This window comes from Ciconia boyciana, chromosome 7, assembly GCF_034638445.1.
Source record: "Ciconia boyciana chromosome 7, ASM3463844v1, whole genome shotgun sequence".
Taxonomy (NCBI): Eukaryota; Metazoa; Chordata; class Aves; order Ciconiiformes; family Ciconiidae; genus Ciconia; species Ciconia boyciana.
This window is the reverse complement of record NC_132940.1, coordinates 28,573,800-28,585,833: the sequence shown is the minus strand read 5'-3', so window position 1 is coordinate 28,585,833 and position 12,034 is coordinate 28,573,800. Positions and strand designations below refer to the sequence as shown.

Sequence of the window (12,034 nt, the reverse complement as noted above, 5' to 3'; positions counted from 1 at the left end):
CTGTAAAAAGGGGATGTGTTCATACTTACAGCTGAACAGCTGAGATGGTATAGCCCAGAAGAACAAAGGTGGGGACAGAGCAAGGACATTTGTGGGTGGCTGTGCAGAAAGCCAGGAGGTATGCTGCTCTGGACAGCTTCCCTGTGTTCCTGCTGGTGCTGGTTTGGGGTGTTGGATTAGGTAAGAGGCAGCTTGTGCCCCAGCCACCAGAGTCAGGGCAGACCCTGCAGTCTGACAGCTCCGTGCTCTGGTCTCTCCTCTGCCACATGGCAGAGGTGCAGACAGAGGCAGGACGTGTGTGCATCCCATCATGTTGAAGCATATGGCAGCAGCCGCAGCAGATGTTTTGCTGGATTTGATGCGGTGTCCTCATGTTAAAATACCACTGTCACAGCTGCACAAGTGCACTAGCCAGACCTGCCAAGCAATTGCTAGGTGTGCATGTACATACAAGAGATGTTGTCACTCAGAGCAGTGTTGCAGCAATGTAAGCTCTTCCACAGGAGCTCTTATGTTCTTGCAGAGAGTGCTTTGTGGGACAAAAGGAGGTAGAAGAGAAATGCTCTCAGCGCAAAGCCTGACATTAACTTTTTTCTTGTTTAATCTTCTGCTCTTAAAATCATGGCTTTTTTGTTTGTTTGGAGAAAATAAACTCAAAGGCATTTTAAATATTGTTAGTAATTCTGTATTTGCTCCTGGCCTTGGTAACGTGAAACATTAGAAATTGAGAATAGCTCTGCAGAGAAGTGTTTTCAAGGAAGCAGCAAGGCAGTTCTGCCTTTATATTCAACTGCCAATAGCTGTCCTTCACAACATCTTCCTGCCCATGGGCCTGGGAGTCATTCCTGGTGGAAGCAGGGGTTTTGGATGCTCTGAGAGAAGGCCAGCAGAGCCTTCTGGACCTGTGGCTGCAGGACATGCGTGCATAACGCTGCTGCCAGGTCACTCCTGGGCCGACATAGCTGTGGCACTGCCGGTACCAGTGCTCCCAGCCCTGACCACACCCTTTTTAAGTGACACGCCTACAGGAGAAGCAATCCTGAGACACTCAAAATATTCTTCGCTGGGGCTGGCCTGGCCTGGAGCAGCGGTGTTCAACACCGCCAGCTTCTGTGGAGCCAGTTTGTACATCTTTGCTCATGCATTTGGACAGTTCTCGGGGACCTGGACCCTTTTTAGCTCTCCTAATGCCTTCCCTCTCCACCAGTCACCCATAGTTTGTAGTCCCTCCTGCTCCCCAGGTGTCTGTGCGGCCCAGCTCGTGTTAGGGCGCTGTTAGTGCAGCAAACCGGCCCGCAGATACATCGGGAGGCTGGAGCGCAGTGCTGCCCTGCAGCCGTGTGCAGTATGTGGGACTCCCCCTAGGTGGTGCGGCCGCCCGGCAGATCCCGTCAGCGCAGCACCGGGCGCAGGCTGGGGACCCCTACAGGTGCAGCAGTTTTCCCTGGTGTCCCAGCAAAGCAGAAGTTACTCTGAGGGTGCCCTTTGGGGCCTGGGTTATGAGCTGGGAATGCTTCACGTAGAGATACTTAGGGCTAAGATGTCCATGTGCATAGGTGATGGTGCTGAGCACTGACACAGTCAAACTCCTGCCAAACAGGGATGATTTTAGGAGTTAAAATTAGAGTTAGAGTTTTCAGACATGAATGATTAAATGGCAAAAACCAAAACAGGTCTTGGTGCAGCTCCTGTGAGTGGCAGAGATTCACTGTATGCCTGTTTGATTTTTCTTCCAGTGATGTTTTTGCCCAAGAAAACAAAAGACAAGGAGGTTGAGTCGAAGAGCCAGTGTATTGAAGGAATCAGCAGGTTGATTTGCACAGCGAAACATCAGCAGAACATGCTGCGTGGTAAGTGCAGCACTTGCAGCCTGTTAGGCTCTGGGGCGAGGCTCAGCTGCCAGCGCTGTCCTCCAGCCAAAGGGCTGACCTGGTGTTCTGCCCCATCCATGCCTTGGAGCCAACGTAATGGGGGTGTTCCTGGGGAATGGCCTTGGATGTGTCCAGTGTGGGGGAATGCCTTACCAGGTCTGGGATGTGGAAAAATCCTCCCTTACCTAGGAACTCCTCTGAATCAGCACCCTGTGTGAGGCTCTGTTCCCCTCCCTTCATTCTCTGTTTCCCTTGCATGTCTGGAAGGTGATGGCGGAGAGTGGTGAGAGTGTGGCTACTCCTCTAGGCAGGACTCTGGCAGAAAGGCATGCCACAGCAGGAGCCATACATGCATCTTGCAGGCAGACCTAAAGTGGCTGTCAGTGGAGCTGTGCATCCAGTATCAAAAATATCCCTGTAGCCTATTCAGTTGATAATCCCCACCACTGTTAACAGCAGGAGGATCTGCTTAGGTCACCTCCTTAATCCTGGCCCAGTCCCTGTGAGACTGGTGAGTGTCAGGGGTGGTCACAGAACGTGTCACCTCTTTAGGAGACGCAGATCTCCTGGTTAAGAGTGCCAGTGAGGAGGGACTGATGTCCATCTCTATAAGGGTGCATTTGTCCAAAAAAGAAAAGTGTGTTTAGGAAATTAGAGAAATCAGATCAGGTGACACTGCAATCAGCAGTCTGGGGAGCTGCAGTGTCAGTGAGCAATGCTGGAACAACAATCCAAGCTGTTCTCTCTAAACCTGGTCTGCTCTCGAGCCTTTCTCCCCTGTGTGTGCAGCTGTTTACAGCTGTGGGGTGGCCAAGCAGAGTAGCGCATACCCTGAGCGCAGAACGTGGCCAGGCCTCCCTCTGCCAACTGCAGGGAGGTTTCTAGCAAAGCTGTTTCAGGCTGGCCACTTCCAATCGGTATTTTCTAACTTTCCTCTCTTTTTACCTTCCCCTGCAGTCCTGATCGATGGGGTGGAGTGGAACGACGTCAAGTTCTTTCAGCTGGCAGCACAGTGGTCCTCTCATGTCAAGCACTTTCCCATCTGCATATTTGGACACTCCAAATCTAACTTCTAGCCGTGCTCAGCAGAGGGACCTTTTATCCGTCCCGGGAACTGCACACCAGGAGCCAGGATTTGCGTGCCAACTCTGACTCGCATCGCTCTGCCCTCTCCTGCAGAATTAATTACAGATGTGCTTGGATTATGTTTGAATTACTTTTTTCTATTAACTCTTCAGTTTACTACAAGGGAAGGAAACCCCTTTAAACAAAGGCAAAAAAACCCAGTCTTAAATATAGATGTGCTGACAACATGAAGTCGTGGGGGAGTTGGCAGGAGCAGGCAACCTGCCCAAGAACACCTACCACTTACAAGCAGATAGCTGAATAACTGCACTGCTTATTAACCTGAGACCTCATTGGTGTGAGTGGGCTGGGGGAGCCGTGGATCAGCTCGAACGGATTTTGTGGAAGATCATGCGCGTTATGGCGTGTTTGGCCCCCTCCCTCTGTATTTCTGGGAAAAAAAGATGGCCGGTCTTTCTTCTTTGCTGCCAAAGGACGAGAGATCAGCAAGTCTGGACGGAGTTCAACCGTCCGGTTTGAAAAACAGACCACTTGCATAGCTAGGGAGGTCTGGAGAGGGGATCCCCTTTGGACTGTGGAGTCTGCCACGGGGATGGGCAGGTGCTTGTGCTGAAGTGATGCCTGAGGAGTGTTGGGCAGGAACAGGAATTAGGGAAACACTAGGTGTAAGGAAACTCCAGTGTCCCAGGTCTGTGACAATGACCAAACCGAGCCAGTCACAATGTCCCCGCAGCTGGCTGCGCTGCTGAGGGACGCCGCGTCAGTGGGGTCGCTGCTATTTACATACTCACACCGATTATTTACCTGTCAATAAAACCTCGTCCAGCCTCTAAAGGGAAAGGATTTTTTTTAACAGCTGCAGATTTTTTTTAACGCTTTCTAAAAAAAAAAATTAAAAAAAAAAAAATAAGAGGGGGAAAAAAAATTAAGTTGCCAAAAAAAACCCAGGAAGATGAGCCGTTGCCTGTGAAGTGATACATCACATCACTGTAGTGGCTGGACTGGGAGCCAGCCAGGCGCTCTGCATGTCCAGCTGCCTTCCTGTCCATCTGTCAAACCACACACATGAGGTAGCGTGGGCAGCTTTATCTGCTCTGCCTTTGTCCTGCCCTGACCACACTGTGACCGCACTGTGCTCCCCAGAGCCTGCTGCCATCTCCCTGGTGCACCTCCCCAGGCTGGGTGCAGACTGCCTGGCTTCAGGGCCACTGCAGGAGTGCATTTTTGCCATGCCCTTGAACCACCCAGGACCTCTCATAGGGACTGAGAGACTGTAACAAAAACAAAGGGTGCTAGGGGTAGGCAGCCTCCTGTGGGCTGCTCTGTGGGTGGCTGTTGTCCTTACCTTCTGCTTTCTGAGTATTCCTTCCCGCAGGCATTTCTCTGTGGATTGCATCCCTTCCCCAGCAGGATATGCTTTTGCCCTGGCACAGCATTACCTGTGGGTTGAGGCTTTGCTAGGAATTTCAGTCCCAAGGTGCAGTGGAAGCTGTAGCTGGGACGTGAGAGAGGATAAAGCCAGCCAGGTTCTCTGTCCACCTTGGCCAGCAAGACGACCTGGGAGAGGGAGGAGTGAGATTTTTGGGGGTGTCGTGCTGTTGGCTTGGCTCTGGCTGTGCTTGCGTTCACTTCGTACACCTTACTGCTGCCAGGGATGCTTGGGGTGCCAGGACAAGGGGATGCTCTTGCAAGGAGGCAGCATGACAAGCCGCAGGTCTGGGCGGCTCTGGGTACTGTAGATGTGGCCACCTGCTCTCCAGAGGCATGCCTGGGAGGGACTTGGAGCAGGTGGGCAGATGGGTTTTGGGGAGCTGAGTGTGCTTGCTCTGTGGAAGAACAGATAACTCTGGCATTTCAGGGTAAGGGACTGAAGTTTTTGATAGGGTCCTTTTGGGTCCCACCCTTGTGGGCAGGCCAGGCTCTGTGAGCATTTCCAGAAGGCACTTTCTGAGGGCAGTGATGATGCTTTGGGGGGGGGGGGGGGGTGTGCTGTTTTTTGGTTTGGTTTTGGTTTTCTTTTTGTGGTTGGGTTTTTTTTTGTTTTTTTTTTTGTCTGATCCCTTACCCTTGGGTTTTTAAAGGCTTGGGGAACCCACTTTGCCCTGCTTGGCAGGTCCTGCTCTGCACAGGGACTGCCCAGGTTCTTTTGGGCAGGGCAGGGGTGGTGTGCTCTGTTAGGCCTTCTCCCGCTGATGGGGAGCAAGGGGTTATTAGGCAAGAGCGTGGTCCCTGCTGGATCTAGTGCCTGTTGCAGCTCACAGCACGGGCTGCTTCACCGACTCTGATTTCGTGAAACCCTTTCCCAGCACAAGTGGTGCAACCTACTTGGACAGGGACTGGGTATTCCCTTCAAACCACGCAGGGGAGGAGGACATGGTCCCACACCTGGTGGCATGCTGCTGGGCAGGACATATTGTCTAGTTGCAATACTCTGGTTCTTCCCACAGTCCCGTGGGCAGGTCTGCCTGCCATCTGCTAGCTCTTGGCTGTGGCAGAAGCTCAGCTGTAGTTCAAATGTCGTTGTGTCCATCAGTTCATGCATTTTCGGTTGACCTGAGCTGATGCTCTGGGACTGTATACTGTTGCCTAGCAGCGGTAGCATGGGAGATGGTGTATAAGCACATCACTTCTTTTTCTTTATTGAGGCTGTTGCATCAAAAAAAATCCTTTTTAAAGGAAATTAGTCAGTGTGTGATTTCTTCCTCGAGTGTCACGCTGGTGTGACAAGGGTGATTGGGCTGGGTTCCAGCATCAGGAGCCACACGCAGCCTGGGCAGCTCTTGGTGCCGGAGCATGTTAGTGCTGCAGAGGTGGGGTGGACTGACTGACTGCAATAACTTTGTTTACTGGGGGGGTGAGGGGGAAACCATCACTGTGCTCCTCTTTGTATTTCAACCTACTGTAAGGAAACAAATGGTAGCTATGACAGAATTTCCAGGGTCCTGCCTATCAAATGTGTGTTGCCCTGCTCTACTGTGTGTGTGTACGTGTGAGAGAAACACTTCTGCTCGTTGCATTTCATGTTGGTTTGTGTTTTGTTCTAACTTTTTACAAGTGAATTCACCAGGAAAATCTCTGTACGCCTGAGACCTGAGGGCTTGCGTCTCCACAGGGTTTCTCCTCTGTGGAAAGCTGCCGTTGCTCTGAAATGCGACTTCCAGGCAAGAAAACATCCTGGCTTCTCAGCCTTGTCCTCCCGGAGTCCAGCAGTGGCAGGCTGGGCCTGCCTGTGGGCAGCTGTGTGCCCAGGGGGTGGCTGTGGTGTTTCCCAGCCTTGGAGGCTGGCATGTGAGTTTGATAGTGCTGCTCCAGTCAGGGTGTTGTGCCTCTGTTGTTTCTCTTTTCTCATGTGGAGCCACTTTGTGCAGCTGTTTCTGTCCCTGACTGGAGGAGAAACAGGTTTCTGTCTCTAAGGAAAATGAGTGTCAAAGCACGTATGTGGCTCAGACCATTTTGGGAAGGAGCTTTGCACCTGGTGACAGGAATGAGTGACTGATCTCGGCTCTCCCACCCTCCCAGCTTCCCCAACAGTTTCCTGGGGGACCCTGCTGTGAGCAAGCCCTGCTGGCCGGAGGGATCCCTGCTGCGGGGCCAGGGAGAGCCACCGGGGCAGCGATGGGCCCGTGCCTGCAGAGCTGTGCCAGCCTGGTGGGGTTAGGTGGTTGTGTGCAAGCTGGTGAGTGCAGAATGATGGCTTAGAGCAGCGACAGCACCACTCTGTGTTCGGCTCTTGAGAGTTTTGGCAAGGAAGGTGCAACTCAAATCATGAAACTAAGTGGCGTTATCTCGCCCACCTGCATTAGACAGGGCTTGCTTTGGAGCTGCGCAGTCTGACAGCGAAGGCAGGGGCTGGAGCGGGCAGCATCTGAGCTGATCTCTGAACAGGAGGTGCTTTGAAGGCGGTGTCCCCTGGTCTCCCTGTCCCTTTGTGTCCCAGAGCTTGCCCCTGCTCCCTGCAGAGCTCATATCTCCCCCCTTCCCTGGCTGTGGCTTCTCAAAGCAGCCGGTTTCTTTTCCAGCTGCTCTTGGGCGAAGGGCCCCTGCCTTGCTCAGAGGTGAGGTCTCAGGAACAGGCTCACTGCTGCACTGGGCTGTGCGTCGCTGACCTAGTTTAGCAGTGCTGGCAAGCAGATGAAAGATGGAAGGTTTTTGTGGCGTTGTGTTGCACCTTGAGTGCTTCCTGGTCCTCTGGGTTGAGTTTCCTGGAGACAAAGGCTGGACCTCGGCCCTGCCAGCATTCAATCAGGGCTGGCTCTCTTGCAGCACTGGCAACTTTGTGGACATCCTGGGTGGCTGTTTTAGCTCAGTGCTGCAGTTTGCATCCAGTTCAGTTGTTACCAGTTATATCTCAGTGGTAACTGCAGAGTCCTCCTTAATTACACGTGAGTTTGGGGAGAGCCAGTGTCTCCTTGGCTGTGTTTTGCTGCTTTAATTAGCACACACTTGTGGCTTTATCCTGCAGGACAGGGGTAGGTGGCTGAGAGGTTTCTGGGGCTGGAGGAGATGTGCCCGTTTGCTTTCTATCATCAAACTCGGCTGAGAACTACACTGCCCCATGCTTAACCTGCAATTGCAGCGAAGGCCCCATCTTGTTTCTCACCAGCAGTGTGTGCTGGAGGGAGCACTGGAGTGCTGGGGTGGAGGGCATTGCACCTGGCACCTCCAAGTTTAAGAAGAAAATCCAATTCTGGCGAGAGGCAGCAGAGCGAGTGGCCTTTTCCTGCTGCTTGATGTGCTGAGGGATCGGGAAGGCTGGGATTAGGGCAGTCCCGCTGTGCAGCGGTAAAGAACTGGGGGCCCTGGAGCTTTCTTGAAGCTAGGTTGGATGCAGTGCCTCTGTCCCCTTTGTTCAGGGGGTCTCAATCTTGGCAGATAGCTGTGTGGTGGCATTTAGCGTGACACTCTCTCCAGGCTTATCTGGCAGGGAGGAGGCCAAAAATGAGCAGCAGTGTCTCCCAGAGGTTTCCTGGAGCCTCTTCAGGAGGGTTCTCATGGGAGATGCTCCTGGCAGGGCCGGCTCCTGCAGGGTCACTTGGCTGCATTGGCACAGACTGGGGGAGAAGGGGACATGCCAAGTTGGAAAGCAGCAGGTCACTGGTTTCCTTAAGGAAGAGCACCGGTATGGGGCCACATCCAGTCAGCTGCTGCTTTGCACCTTGGCCAGAGGGTTGCCGGAGCATTGCCTGCCCGGTTGTGTACATGCCATGGCCGCGGGGAAGCGCCTTGCAAGCATGGGTTCTGGGGCTGTGTGCCGCCAGCCTTGTCCAGACCGTGGCGTACAAGGGGACGTTACCACTTTGTAGATTCCTGAGTTGTCCATCTGTTTCATTGTTGTATTGTTTGGGTTCTAGGATTTTTTTTAAATGAAGATTAAATGTAAATAGCCTTTTTTTGGAACAAACTGCAACGTGCTCGACCTCGTCAACTATTTTATGGTACTAATGCAACACTAATAAAACTGGACATGAAAGCACACACCCATCCCCTGAGTCGTCTCTCAGCAGGGGCTGCTCTGGCATGACTGGGGCAGTTGTCTCCAGTAGGAGACTGCAGCATGGCTTTCTGGTGTGGGGGGATCTCTTGCGTTATTAATCCATCTGCCTGGCAGCGCTTCCAGGGCAGAGCTGGTGGATTGGCATGTCCTCCCCGGCACCGAGCTGTCCTGTGGTTTTTGCAGCCCTGCTGCCCTCTCCCCTGCCCTGATGTCCCCCCTCCCAGAGGGACCTGCTCGCCTCCTGGATCCGACAGCCCTCTCTAGCACCTGCTCCTCACCCCGTCGCAGCAAGCAGGGACCAGGCTGGTTCCCATTTCTGGTCTGGGGGCTGTGTTGGATGGACACAGGTGGTGTTCGGGTACCAAGGGGGGGGTCTCGGTGGGGGAAGACTGAGGCTGCGGTAGCCTGAAGCTGCGTGTGCTGGTGGGAGAGGGGACTGGGTGTGTGGGGTGGCAAGCACCTGGGCTTGGTGCTGGGGAGTGGGAAGGTGGAGAGAAGAAGGAAAGAGAAGAGCTAAAGCAGTTGTTTTGAGGCAGAAAGGTAAAGAAATTTTGGGAAATGGGCCCATGGCTGCCATCCCCAGGATACAGCACATTGGAGGCAGCAATGGGAATGCAGAGCCGGAGCACCCTGCATCCCTGTGCTCCCCTGGCTGAGGGTGGGGGCAGGAGCGGTGGCTGCCGACGGAGCAAGGAGCTGGGAGTGAACGGAGCTCCCCGCAGCGGGCCAGGCTGCTCTCAAAGCACACAGGTCTTGATGGATGTCCCAGCTCCTCTGCACGGCCTGGCCAGGCTTGCAGGCGTGTTTATGGCCTGAGCCCTTTACTGGAGGAGGGGATGCAAGACCCACCCCCCGGTGCCACTGAGCGGGGCTTGGATAACTCCAGGCAGGAGGAAGGTAGGGGGGCCAATTCAGGACTCTTGAGTGCAGAGGCAGCACCAAGAGCCATGGAGAGGGTCTGGCTGCTGGCAAGATGGGGGGAGCACCATGGGGCAGCTAGGGGAGACAAGTGGGTCAAGGCTGTGTTTTGGCTATGTATTTTTTGCACAGGTTCAGCTGTAAACCTACACCAAGGGCCCAGCTGTGTGGAAGAGGCGCAGCCTGAGCTTCACCTTTTAGAGCCCACAGAGGAGCTCGTCTCAGCATGGAAAGGAGAGTGCAAGTGGAGGGGACTGGGGTGGTGGGAAGGCTTGGGAGCTGGCAGGGGGAGCGGAGTGCTCCCCACACCACTGGGGAGCATGCATCAGCTCTCCATGCCAAGCCAAAAGCCCTGGTGGGGCCATGGGCACACTCCCCTGTCTTCTGGAAGGGAGGAGAAGGAAATTAGAGCTGGGTGGAGCAAGGATGGTTTGGGGCTGGAGTGTGCCAGGTCACATGCAATGGGCCTAGCGAGCTTCCCTCGCCCACACGTGCTGGGACAAGCCAATTGCTACCAGGCAATCTCGGACTGGGCTCCCAAAGCGCCAGCAGCTTCCTTCTGCAGGTCTTGCCCTTTCTCAGCAAAGTGTGCCTTTGCTGCTGTGTGAGAGGCGTCATGCAAGCGATGCCCTGTCAGGATGCACCAAAAGCCTTCTGGAAGGACTGGGTTTGCCACAGTGGGAGTCAGTGGCACCTGTGGGAGTGGGGTTTGGTGGTGGGAGATGGGCTGTTGCAAGAACCTGCTCATCCTCAGGCTGCAGCCGCCGGTGCCGGCTCCCCTCCCTCCAATTGCACAACACCCCAGCGGTGACCACAGCTATTGCTTAACCTGGAAGAGGAACAGCAGGGAAGTTCTGACATGGTTTTGTTACTGTTGTTTAAAAAACAATTTAGCATCTGGAAAGAGCAGTCAGTACCATGTGACCGGCTGCTTCTTCGTGTGCAACTACCAAGTGCCCCACGATGCGATCTGTAAATATTTATTCTGGATAATTTTTCTGTGTCCTACTGAATTATTTTCTGTGCTGCAGAGCGGTTGCAGAAGCAGCCTGGGGAGAGCCAGCCCTCACACCCCACGGTGTCCCTGATGGCTGTGCCGGCACGTGCTTCCCTGGCTGGCTTGGAAAGGAAGAAATATTGTGGTGGTGCCCTCCGGCGCATTGAACTTTTTTGGCTGACCGATTTTCACCCCCTGAAGTGCTTTCCTCACTCAGCCGTGCTCCTTGCACATGTTGGAAACATGAAAGCAGAGCCCTGTGCCCTGCTGGGATCCAAGGACTGTCAGAGATTTGGTTTTGGTTTGGTTTTTGTTTTTTTTTTTTCCCAACACACGAAGCAAATTTTAACAAAAGCCCTGTTCTTTTTCAAATAGATGTATTTTGGCAGATGTCAAGGTTTTGGGCGGTCTTGTGCAGCTGTTGCAGGACCTTATGACAACCGGGGTTGAGAGTGCAGGCAGTGGCCATGCCCAGCCCTGGTAAAGCATATGACCATTTGTGCTGTCAACCACTTACTCCAGCAAAGAGTTTCGTGACATATTTTTTGGCTGTCATGACCTGTCTGATTGTGAGGAGGGGTCTTGGGCTGACACCTTGGGCTCAGGCAACATGAGGTGGTGATTCTCCAGCTCTGCGCTGGAGCTGAGGAGCAAGTGTACATGTCCTGCCATGCCTGAGGCCAGCGGTGCCCCGGGTCTGCCTATGCTGACCATTGGAGATGTAGCACTTTATTGGGGTTCACCATCCAGCCTTGGCTGAGTGCGTGGAGAAGTCCTCAGGGGAGATGGCCAGTCACCTGCTCTGCCCTCGCTGGGGGACCTGCTGTAAAGGTGGTACGTACCAAAGACTGATGGTTTCTTTGGGTATTTTTTGGCATCAGCCTGTCAGTTCCTGTAGGAGAGGAAATGGCAGCAGCAACGCGCAAGTTTTGCAGAACGATCTGGAGCCAGCGACTGTTCAACAACCGTGTAACTGCTGCAGGGCTGCCGAGGAGACACCTGGAGAGGCATCTGTGGGTGAAGAAGGGACGGTGACACCCCTAGGTCAGTGGGCAAGGGAAAGCTAAGGTCCTCACCTACATTTCACTTTTTGGGCTGACACCCAAGGAGGGGGGAAAGCCCCAGCATGGCAGTGTCTCGGGGCAGCAGGTGTCACAGGCACAGAGGGGACAGGCCAGGCAGCCCCTCGCCATTGCGGGGACCCGAGGGAGACAATGTAGGAGGGGTAGGGGCGTGTGAGCAGGAGGTGTGCATAGGGCATGGGCCTTCCACCTGCGTGTGTAGGGCTGGAGGGGTGTACACGGGGAGCAGGGAGTGTACGGATGTAGGTACAGGTGTGTGTGGGGGGGTGTCGCATGGTGTAAGGAGGGCTGTGGCAGCGTGGGGGACTGTGCATGAATACAGGTGGTGTGCATGTGAGGAGGCCTGGTGTGTGTGAGGAGGGCTGCGAGTACAGCCGGGTGCGTGTGTGTGAGGAGGGCTGCGAGTATACCCGCTGTGTGTGTGTGAGGAGGGCTGTGTGCGGGCACAGGTGCTGTTTGAGCGTGTGTGTGTCGGGCTGTACGTGAGGATAGGCCCTGTGTGTGTGTGAGGAGGGCTGTCCACGCCAGGCAGGCGGGGTGTGTGAAGAGGGCTGAGCCTATGTGCCGACGGGCGAGCTGTGTGAGG

General features: G+C 54.2%; 1 protein-coding gene across 9 annotated transcripts in view; it reads left to right on the top strand.

Moving 5' to 3' along the window:
- PACS2 (phosphofurin acidic cluster sorting protein 2) overlaps window positions 1–8,425 on the top strand; it is an 83,784-nt gene extending 75,359 nt beyond the window's left edge. For all 9 annotated transcript variants that reach the window (XM_072866561.1, XM_072866558.1, XM_072866559.1 and 6 more), the window contains 2 exons: window positions 1,737–1,850; window positions 2,829–8,425. In XM_072866561.1, the coding sequence (XP_072722662.1) occupies window positions 1,737–1,850; window positions 2,829–2,947 (233 nt within the window). In that variant the 3' untranslated portion in view covers window positions 2,948–8,425. The remainder of the gene's footprint in view (window positions 1–1,736; window positions 1,851–2,828) is intronic.
- Window positions 8,426–12,034: the final 3,609 nt, after the last annotated feature.